Genomic DNA, 11,676 nt, shown 5'->3' with positions numbered 1-11,676 from the left:
TTTCATAAGCATTAAAAGAAGGAAACAAAACCAAAATTCTCAAATTTTCCACAGGCTTACAGAGGATTTTCCATTACTTCTCTCCACCCATTTTAACTCGCTTTACCTCCTCTCCCCAAAACTAGAGTTTGTAAACGAATTAAATGTTATTAACATACCTCACTAATAACGAAGTACCTCGTATCCTCTAAAAAATAAGTTAGAGTCAAATTTGACCAAAGGCGGTTTTCAGAATGAATAAGAAAACAACAAGCCAAGGAATAGTGATAGAGAATAAACACACCACTATCAAGACTCGAAATTAGCTTTCAAAATGTTTGACATATGACATCTAGAGATGTCGTACGACGTTTTGACTGCAGCTGAACAGGAACAACAAGTAAGCTACACTACACCTGTGGGTCGTTAATTCAAAGAAAGTTCCGTATCTATGTGAACCCAAAAACAAAACAGCTTCATCTGGAGAATCAATATCTGAATATCAAATAAATGACAACGGGAATGTTTCCAGAAACCTTTAATGCAGTTTTGAAAGCTTTTGATGTTTACAGGAGAAGTTATATCACTGAAAAAAGCAATTTAACTGGCACAGAAAACATTTCAAAATCGAAATACGAGGCATCTTTTTTAATGTTTTTAATTTTGGTTCACAAAATTTTCTTTTTTCCTTAAAAAAAACTTCTTTAGTCGATGTTTCATTTAATAATATTTTTTTCTTTGATTTTAAGTTGAAAAGTTGTGGCAGCGTGACCTAAGGTGTCAAGACACTCGTCAGAACAAAGAGTGCGACATTGTGGAGAATTATGTAAATGTATGAAAATGTGGTGGTTTCGCTCACGTACGGAGCCCACGAGGGATAGGGTCTTTCACCCCAAACATATTGCCTATTTTAAAAGATGAAAAAACCAACTTTATATCAATGCTGTTACAGTAACACTTAGCAAATTGGCGAACCCTTTTTTGTGTGACAACAGAAAAAGGGCCAATGTAAGGTAATTTAAAATAAAAGTTAATTGTAGTGTCTGAAACGGAGACCTGGGGAGTGCACTCATCACGGGTGAGCGTGAGGAATGATCCAGCCGACAAAACTTTAGAAAATAAAATAACACGGCGATGTTTATTTCTTTTGATCTACCGCTGCATTTGTATTCAATTTAACTCCAACTCCGGTGGGTGAAGATAGTATTCTCTCCTCATGATGATTCTGATTTTTTAATACTTGCCATTTGAAAACTCGACGTTCTGCCTTTCCCTGTAGCAATAAAACCAACAAATATTAATAATTTGGTTATCGGCTAAAATCAAAGTGGTGTTTCTGATACCTCTGATTGCAAGCACCTGCAGTTATGTGTTTATTTTTGAGACCCCATCATGTGTTCCCCATTCTATCTAATTTCTCTCTTAGTTATCTGTGCAGTTGCTGGTTAGGCTATCTTAGTCATCATCCTCGATTATATTTTTTTCCACTCAGAGAGAAAGAAAACTGAATGGAAGCTCACTAATCGTTGCACTTGTATCGCTATTTAGTTTTCTAAAAGCGACAAAATGCATTGCTTTTCATTCTTATCGTTTAGATGTTTCTACCGTTTCTATCGCTAGTCAATTGCAACTTTTACATGAGTCTCCTCGTCTACGTTCAGCCAGAACTCGATTCGGAGACTGGAGCGTATCGCCTAACTATATTGCAAATCCCAGATCATATAAAATCCAAAGACAGTACGCGATATTCAAAGCGTAGTGCTTGAGGATATTTTTGGCTCCCACAGTATTTGTTTTGTTTGAGACGATTTTGTCCCGGAGTTTTTGTGTTCATTTACATAATTTACATAAACGAGTCCAAACTTTTGAAGGCTGTCTTTTAAACGTATGGAAATATATATACATAATGAGGCAATTCAAGTGAGGAATGATGATTATATTGCCTTACTTTCTCTCGACTGGGGTGGGGAAGGGGGAGCATGATAAATAGAGAATAATACATGGGGTGGGGGGTTGGGAGCACAATAAATAGAGAATAATACATGGGCGCGCGTAGATATGGAATTTCTCTTCGAGTTGAGCACGAGAAGAGAAATTCCATATTTACAAGCAACCATGTTTTATTTTGTTAATCATATAAACACAATAGCCCTTTACTTGGAAGAAAAGCCGACTTCATTAATGAATGAAAATAAGTGAATCAACAATCCTCGAATAACAATCGTAGAGTGCGTTGGCGCTGACTCTTAAGATGGAAAAATGCATTGAATCATGATTACAAAAACAACAATGGTCGTAATTTTCAATTTAAAAAATTCTCATTCATTGACTTTCTCCTTTCCGACAGAAGAAGTCTTTCAGGTAAACGGCCAAAATCAGCCAGGGGCAAATCTTCCAGTTGTCGATTTTCATTCTTAGCCGAGAGAAATGCTGACACCAAAGCCACTGAATACGCAACTTTCGGTTTTTCTTTTAGTATATTGGTTTTCTTCCCCTTCTAGGAAAGTTTGAACCTCATTGTCTGTCAGCGATACGGATTTTTTAGTGTTTTAGCCACCATAAAGGAGTTATTTAAGCCGGAAATGCAGAACTTTGGAGTACTCTCTCAATGCACGATCGCTCACCCTGGCCGGTTTCGATGAACTTGTGGAAACCTAGGAAAAAGTCCTCTATTGCTTTTGTAAAGTATATTTCTTAACAATACACACGTGAATGTAACAACACAACCGTGTTTAGACTGTAAACATAAACTCTCATCTAACCACTTTTATTGATCACGCACTTCAATTCTTTAAAATTGCAGGAGTCTTACTTCTGTTTTCCAAACAATCCGAAACGTAGTCATCATAAACCCAGTTGTCCATAAAACGAAGCCTATGGACGGAATGTTTCTTAAAGCCTTCCTTGTGAAATGTACAGTAAGATTTTAATTTCGGCAAGATAATTTGCTCTTTTTTAACAACATTGATATTCCTTGCTCTGAATTACCTGATCTAATACACTGAACTATAAGACTCGTATATTGATGGTTTTGTTAGAAATTTCTTTTTAGAACTAATCAGCCTTTTTGAACTTAAGACTCCCTATTTATATATGTGGTTACAATGGCAACATTTTGTTGCCTCATTTAATGATTTTTCCCTCCTGTTTCCGCCAAACGCAATACAACGCAATGATAAAGTGGTCGAGGAAATCTTTTGACAACATACGATGAAAAACGCTCGTAAAATGCAAATTTTAAAAATATCGGTTAACTAGTTACTTGTCCGTAATAAAACAATTTGATAAGAAGTCGTCCACCCAGCAGGATAACCAGAATAGCATCGGCATGAAACCTGCATAAAAATAATCCTGACATAAAAACTACCGTCAATGTCATACCCCTTGGAACCTTAATAGCGAGTTAATGATAATGTTATTAGCAGTTTTGCCATTCGTCTTCCTCTCAAGCTTTTGCGAAGCTCAACTCCCATGTTCTAGATCCCCAATGCAACGTAGAGAGGCCTTTAAGGGCCTTTGTGCCTTTACATGGGCCGGATATCAGACCTGGAGCATAAAAATGAAATTAGACATACGAAGATTAATTACTTTCAATATCACAACAATTTCAGAAATTTACTTGCCTATACCGAAAAGTCTCATCGAAGATTCAATACTTAGCTGAGGTTTCTTTCGTTGATATAAATATACATATGTTTCTCTAGCATGACAAATGCCGACTACATAATATATCAGTGAAAAGAAGAAAAGGAAATTCCAAAGCTATAAGGCTCACGGGAAAATATTTGCAGGGTTTTAAGTTTTCGTCGTCAGTGTTCTTGACCAAAAGCATGCACTAACTAAATAAATGTAATTACAAACTTCTAAGAGTCTAGGACTGAGGTGATATCCTTTCGATAAGAATATCAGGGCTGTTATCACAGAGCTGCGCACTGATATCTCAAATCCTTCTATTTTTACGCTCATAAATGTTAGAAATGGTCTGTAAGAGTTGAGTGCTTCATCAAACTTTCCTGATGGACCGATACAGCCTTTCGTTACCAGTCTTCCTCGGAGTGTCTTGATATTGCGGGGCGGAAGACACTATGTTGATGTTGTTGAATCTGAGGGGTTAAGGAGATGAATTGTTTACTCATACACCGTTGTGGAAGACGACTTTTCCCAGGTAAATATAAGCATAACTTAGTTGATGTTCGTTCCAGAATTTTTCTTACTGTTCATATCGAAGAATAGCGAAAACCTCGATCAGAAATCTAATTCGAAAGGAAGCAGCGAAAGTGGTTGTCGCTACCGGTTATTTCTTTCATTCTTGCCTTCCAACAGTTTATGTTTCAAATGAGATATTTACCCCGTCATTACGCTGCTTGTGATTCAGCCCACAGTGAGGGGTTTATTTCTGTAAAGTGAATGAATTTCGATGAAAACTTGCAGTCTTTAAAATTTCACACTATAAGTAAACAAACTAAACGTCATATTAAATTTTTCACTTCGTCGCGCAAATGAAAGTGCTACTGATGCCATATCGCTACGCTGTTTATTCGATTCATTGTTATGGATACCAGCGATGTATTTGGTATCGAACTATCAACAGACTGGATAACTGATCCACAGCAATGTTAAGGCATTTTACCCTTACTGATCGATAAAGTTGATATAGTTCCGCAATCTTCATTCTGCATGATCAATTGCTTTTTTATTGTTAATCAAGTATTTCATCATGCGGTCTACGTAAGGATAGCGATGGTTCGAAAGTTTGATCAATGCTTGATAATTACCTTCCCAAACCCCTACAATACATTAACCGAGACATTATGACTACACATCTTTTATGACAAACCCTACCCCCGCCTCTTAAACAGTTTTGAGATCTGACAAATTTGCCTATGGCCTGACTGGTTCTGCTCTCTCTGAGAATGGACAGGCAGTCAGTGGTCACGCTCCAGCAAGGACTGCCGTAGGAAGTACGTAAATTTTGTGTTTAATGCTAGCGCTGCAAATGAGTAACGACCTTTTCTCTGGCACATCTTTGATCGTGAAAACGCGCGCGCAAGAGATCCGTCACTCGCTTGCGCGAACCACGGGGCGAATACTTTCAGTTTCTATGTAAACTTTTCCGGCAATTACGAGTTTACCTGTTTGGGCCTGATCTCGATAACTGCTGAGTACCGCTTTTTCGTTGACAAGATACGCGTCGCATAAAACACGCATAGCCGTCTTTCCATGCTTTTGATGGGAAAGTTACCCTGAAAACAAGTGACAGAGCAGTTTTTGAAAGCTACCTAAACATTCATTTGATCCGAAGGGAAAATATTTAGTGCATGATTAAAATTCTATTTTTATTTTCCATTGTGTGGATGTTTCAGGGATTTAATTATCGTCCATTTCTCCCGTCCATTGCCAAAAATAAAGTGGCACCTTCTGACACCGCGAAAAGCTCGCGATCGCGATGGACCCACGTGCTCTCCTCAACCCTGAATACATGTATCTGTTTTTGTATTATCAATATTATCTATTAATCTTTTTTAAATATTTTTTTTGACGTATGACCCTCTTCCATTTCGTCAATTGTCCGAGCTTGAGTTTCAATTATTGAGTGATTTTGCATAGGTGAAAGTCTGGGCAACGGAAAAAGTACGGAGCTGTTCGTCAAAAAAATTGATAAAAACTCAATATTACTCTTTATTCGATCCTTTTCAACTACATATCACACTTGTCTGAACTGGAATTTTACTTTCTGTGTGACTGTACAAGCAAAAAGCGGAAAACTATTGAGCGGTGCGTGAAAGAAAGGTTAGAACAGGTTGTCCGAGTTCAGTCATTTTGTATTTCATGAGACAAAAGAAAATGTTGAGAGCTTTGGCTGAGGCTGGCCCTCCTATAAGTATGTCCTAAATTTTTGCCAGGATTTTAGAATACGAGAGTGCTCTCGTGTCTCGTGTCATAATTCAAATGTTCCATGTTAATTATCTTAAACATCTGAAAGATTAGAACAGATTAACCTTCCGTCGGATGTGAGATTAGATCGTTCCCAGCCAAAGGATAGAAACCTGCTATTGTGTAATGAGTGGAGGTATGCCCGAAAGGTGAACAAAACAGAAAGTGTAATGTATACGCAAACCTCGCTCTCCTAGAAGGTTCTTTCGGCCAATTCCTAAACTCGATTTTAAGGTATAAGACTCCAAAAATGCCTAATTTTCATCGTAGTCACTATGGAAGGGCTAACGCAACCCAACAATCCCAAATTTTGAGGCGTTGTATTAAAACATATTATGAATAAACAACAGTAGTGAAGTTTTTCGTCGGACGCCGAAGCTTGACTGATTTTGTTCGTGCGGATCGTGTGCTTCGCTCCCACGCTTGCCTGACACTGGTGCCAATATATTCACAACAAAACAGCTGAGTTCTGATCGCCTCGCGGATCAAAGAAATAAGTATCTTTTTGTCGTTCGCCAAGTCATTATTAAACTCGCGACAAAAATGCCAGTTTCTGATTCTCTAGAAGCCCAAATATTCAATCTCTGTAAGACGTTTTGGAGAGAATCGACAACGTCCCTCTAAGACGGAAGATGCGAGAGCTCGTCAGTCCTTAACTAACTGTCTTATCTCCGTGAGGGAAGAACCTTCATTTTTTTAAACTTTTAGTCTCCGATTTTGTCACCCGGTTCAACTAGTTCTTTCTCTCTTGGGTAGTAAGTCCTATTTGGGCTGTTGTTATCGGAGGCAAGAACCTTTCCTATTTTTCACCTGGTTCTGTCTCCCACGGGTGGTCAGTCCTACTTGGGCTGTTGTTATCTGAAGCCAGAACCTTTCCTTTTTTAATTTGGTTCTATCTCTCTTAGGGTGTTGGTTCATTTTAGACTGTGCGTTTTTATCTTATAACAAACTAATTTTGAGTATGAATCGCGAAATAATAAAATTTAATTGTCTCGATCGTTCATATTTTTTCCTTTGCAGATTTAATATAACGTAAAAACCATGTAAAATTGTGATGAAAAAGCCATGTTTGTTTCATTAGAAAAAATAATTCTCTTCTTGAGATGACCAACCAACATGAACTGAATCATTTATAGTAAGTGCACGTTCCGTTGACTGGTAATTTTCTGTCGATGATGTGTTTGCCTTGGTGGTGTCTGCCCTCAAATCCCATGGATGTTTCATTAACAAATAAATAACAAATTTAGGAATAAAAAACTCGTCATGACTAGGAACAATAGGTAAGCTAAATTACACCTGTACGTCGTTAATTAAAAGAAAGTTCCGTCTCGAAGTGAACCCAAATCGCCGGCAAAACAGCTTTGTCTGGAGAATTAATACCTGAATATTAAATGAATGGAGAGGAATAGTTTCTAAAAACCTTGAATGGAATGTTAAAAGCTTTTGGTGTTTACAGGAGCAGTTATTTCACAGAAGAAGGCAATTTTCATTTTAATCATTTTCATTTTAATCATTTAAATGTTTGTACCGTTTCTATCCTTCGAGTCTACTCTCATTTCATCAAAAAATGAAATGGAAATGCATGTTGCTCGGCTAAGAAGTTAAAGCTATTTGAAAGAAAAACTTTATATATAGTTTTCCAACCATCAATCTACGCTCTCCTAAAGTTGCGAAGAGGCAGGTTTGCTGGGGCGATACGAGAAAGGTCTGGGACCCTGTAAACTAGCTGCAATAAACCTTCTCTGAATCCTGGCATCCGAAGAGCGTAAATTATAGGATTTACAAGTGAGTTAGCTAAGAATAAAACTACCACAGCCATATTAATATGAACATTCATGAAATAAGTGAAGGAAAAGCCAAGATATGCTAAGTGTATTATCGCTGGTAGAAAACAAAGTAACGACACAAGTGAGACGATAAGCGCAGTACCCGTCAGTTTTCTTTCTCTTCTGGATCTAGAATGGAATTGAGGATGACGACTACATCGTACTTTGATAATAATGAGGATGTAAGATACACAGATAACAAATAGAGAAACTGCATAAAATGGGAGATACAAGTAAGCATTAATTACCTCGAAATAACCAATTTCCCATAGGAAAATTTGGGCGACTTCTCTAACAATAGCTATTAACCAAATGACCATAATTATGGCTCTATAAACCCATTTGCTCACAAAGCGATGCCTGAAAGGACATAATGTTGCGTGTAGCCGTTCTAAAGAGATAGCGATGAGATTTGTAAGGGAAGTGAACGAGAATAAATGTGCAAATGCAAAAGATATATGACGAGACCAAGAAGTCTCTCGTCTGTACTTCCATTGAGGACAGTCTTTCGACATTCTGTTTTCAATCTGTAGCGGCCCAGAGACTGCGCCCACCAAGAGATCGACTATCGCCAGATGGATGATCAAATATGTACTCCGCCGCTGTAGCTGCCGCTTCTTCTTCACAAAAACAGCAATGGTGATGATATTAAGGATGAGAATGGCCAGACATTCGATGATGAGGACCACAAGCCATGGAATACACTGAGAAGCTGAGGAGAAAGGCTGCATTTTCTCCGAGCTCTATTAGCTGTCATAAAAATAACAGAAAAAAGTTCAATTAAAGATAAAATGCAATATGACTTCAATATTCTCAATAAAGAAATATGTCAAATATTGCTTTTTACGCATCTTTAACGTATTTTGAAGAACTAAGTTTCGTCCATTGACTTAAACTGATCCTCATGTTTCTTTATGCGAGATTCCTATCCGGAATTTTAATCAGTCAGCCTGTTCAGTTTTTTTTTATTTCGATAAATATGATATAAAACTTTTTCGATATTCACTGAATAAGCGGAAATCTTTGCCACAAGTGATCTCCATTGCTTGAACGAAATTTAAGCCTCCAAAAACAGACGGCAACAAAAAATTTGGAGATCTTCCGGAAATAGAGTAGAAAGACCTGCTCCTCTTCTCGGTGCCGCTTTTAGAAATACGATTGTTGTTGTTACCGCCTTGAAAATTTCAAAGACCAATTAACTTTAGATGGGTTGAAATATTAATAGCATTTTTAAAAGGAAAAACATCTCTTATATTTTATTTTCTACACCCAGAAAGTTTAATCATTGTTTATTCTCGCTTCCGATAAATTTCTTCCTTTGTCAATATCATAGGCAACAAACTAGAGAAAGAGATCATTTTCGTCGCGTTACGATTATTAAGATTATCAATGACATATTTCCGTCCATATTGATTCAGTTTTCCTCATCACATCGAAGGCAGAATTTGCGAACGAATCTTAAGAATATTTTGAACTTGCCTCACTGATAACGAAAGTGTTTCTATCCTTCAACGAATTAAGTTCAAGTCAAATGCGGAAAGGGCGGTTTTCAAATAGAAAAGAAAGCAGCATGCTGAGGAAGAGTACAATGCTGACTAAACTTATCAGTTTTTCCGAATTACCATAGCGACAGAATTATATTTGCTACCTTTCTTTTGTGCTTTGACTCAATTTCATGTTCCTATTTTTTGGTGCAATACATATCTGAAAGTTTGATAATTCAGTCTCCCTCTATTTTTGGAAAAAATTTCTCCTTTTTTCAACAATACAACATTCTTTTAAAATACTCTGAGTAAGCAAAAGCCTATATACAATAGATCTCAGTTGCCTTAATCGTTTTATAAGCATCATTAGAAACAAGCTAAAATGTTCCACATACTTGTAAAAGATTGTCGATGTGCGTAAATATGATAACAAAGATGGCAAGAGGGGAACAAGTCCTCTCCTTAACATGGTAAATGTTGTACTCGGTAATGAAACCAACAAATAGCTTTTCATCGTCTCGTCACGAACGTGTAACGAATGCTGAGAAGCAACAGGCTTCTCACAAGAGGTCTCAAATTCATCAACTGTTTCATAAGCATTAAAAGAAGGAAAAAAACTAACATTCTCAAATTTTCCACAGACTGACAAAGGATTTTCCATAACTTCTCTCCACCCATTTACCTGGTTTTACCTCATCTCACCGATGTTAGAGTTTGTAAACGAATGAAATCTTATGAACATACCTCACTGATAATGAAGTACGTCGTATCCTCTTAAAAATAAGTTAGAGTCAAATTTCCATCCATATTGATTCAGTTTTCCTCATCTCACCGAAGGTAGAATTTGCAAACCAATCTTAAGAATATTTTGAACGTGCCTCACTGATAGCGAAAGTGTTTCTATCCTTTAACGAATGGATTTTAAGTCAAATGCAGAAAGGGCGGTTTTCAAATAGAAAAGAAAGTAGCAGGCTGAGGAAGAGTGCAATGCAGACTAAACTTATCACTTTTAGAACTTCAATTTAGTTTTTCCGAATGATTGACAGATAATAGCTAAAAGGAAAACGACGTTTTTAGAGCAGCTAAACAGGTATTACAGATAAAAGTGTCCGCCTGAACTTCGCGATTTTTAGTGTGTTTAAAGTCCTGTATCGTCGTAAATCCAACTACAAAACAGCTAAATATAGAGAATCAACATAAGCACATCAAACGAGTGGAAATAAATAGTTTCTAAAATCCTCGAATGATGGTTTGAAAGCTTTTGGTTTTTACGGGAAAAATTATGTCATTGAAGCAGAAGTAAGGGAGGTAAGCATCATCATTTATAGGCATCAAAAGAAACAATCTAACATTCTAAAAACTTTTCCACATGCTGTAATACGATAACAAAGATGGCAAGAGGAGATCAAGTCCTCTCTTCAACATGATAAATGTTGTACTCGGTAATGAAACAGGAAGATCTTTTCATCGTCTCGTCACGAATGTGTAACGAAGGAACAAGCTTTTCGCAAGGTCTCAAAATCCTCAACCGTTTCATAAGCATTAAAAGAAGGAAACAAAACCAAAATTCTCAAATTTTCCACAGGCTTACAGAGGATTTTCCATAACTTCCCTCCACCCATTTTAACTCGCTTTACCTTCTCTCCCCAAAACTAGAGTTTGTAAACGAATTAAATTTTACTAACATACCTCACTAATAACGAAGTACCTCGATCCTCTAAAAATTTGACCAAAGGCGGTTTTCAGAATGAATAAGAAAACAACAAGCTAAGGAATAGTGATAGAGAAAAAACACACAACTATCAAGACTCAAAATTAGCTTTCCAAATGTGTGACATATGATATTTATAGATGTCGTAAGACGTTTTGACTGCAACTGAACAGGAACAACAAGTAAGCTACACTACACCTGTACGTCGTTAATTCAAAGAAAGTTCCGTATCTATGTGAACCCAAATCGCCGGCAAAACAGCTTCTTCCGGAGAATCAATATCTGAATATCAAATAAATGAAGATGAATAGTTTCTAGAAACCTTGAATGCAGTTTTGAAAGCTTTTGGTGTTTATGGCAGAAGTTATATCACTAAAGAAGGAAATTTAACTGGCTTAGAAAACATTTCAAAATTGAAATACGAGGCATATTTTCCTTTTTTTTAATTTCGGTTCACAATATTTTCTTTTTTTCCTTAAAAAACTTCTTGAGTCGATTTTTCATTTGGTGATAATTTTTTCTTTGATTTTAAGTTGAAAAGTTGTGGCAGCGTGATCTAAGGTGTTAAGACACTCATCAGAACAAAGAGTGCGACATTGTGGAGAATGACGTGAAGTTTTATATGAAATAATTCATATTTGTACTGCGGTTGTAGATGAAAGTGAAATGTGATCATTTCACTGCACGGGAAGATATGAACTCAATAAATTGACCTCGCTCCCAATGTGTGGCTTCATAGCTC

At 36.9% G+C, this 11,676-nt stretch overlaps 1 protein-coding gene across 1 annotated transcript; it reads right to left on the bottom strand.

Moving 5' to 3' along the window:
* Positions 1-7,292: 7,292 nt before the first annotated feature.
* On the bottom strand, positions 7,293-8,567 carry LOC113674520 (histamine H2 receptor). The gene has a single exon (XM_027191001.2). The coding sequence runs from the start codon at positions 8,468-8,470 to the stop codon at positions 7,565-7,567; it is 906 nt and encodes a 301-aa protein (XP_027046802.2). The 5' UTR covers positions 8,471-8,567; the 3' UTR covers positions 7,293-7,564.
* Between the last annotated feature and the right edge of the window lie 3,109 nt (positions 8,568-11,676).

Source organism: Pocillopora damicornis, chromosome 9 (genome assembly GCF_964200805.1).
Source record: "Pocillopora damicornis chromosome 9, jaPocDami1.2, whole genome shotgun sequence".
NCBI lineage: Eukaryota > Metazoa > Cnidaria > Anthozoa > Scleractinia > Pocilloporidae > Pocillopora > Pocillopora damicornis.
Note: the sequence above shows the minus strand (reverse complement) of the source record. Positions and strands in the feature narration are given on the sequence as shown.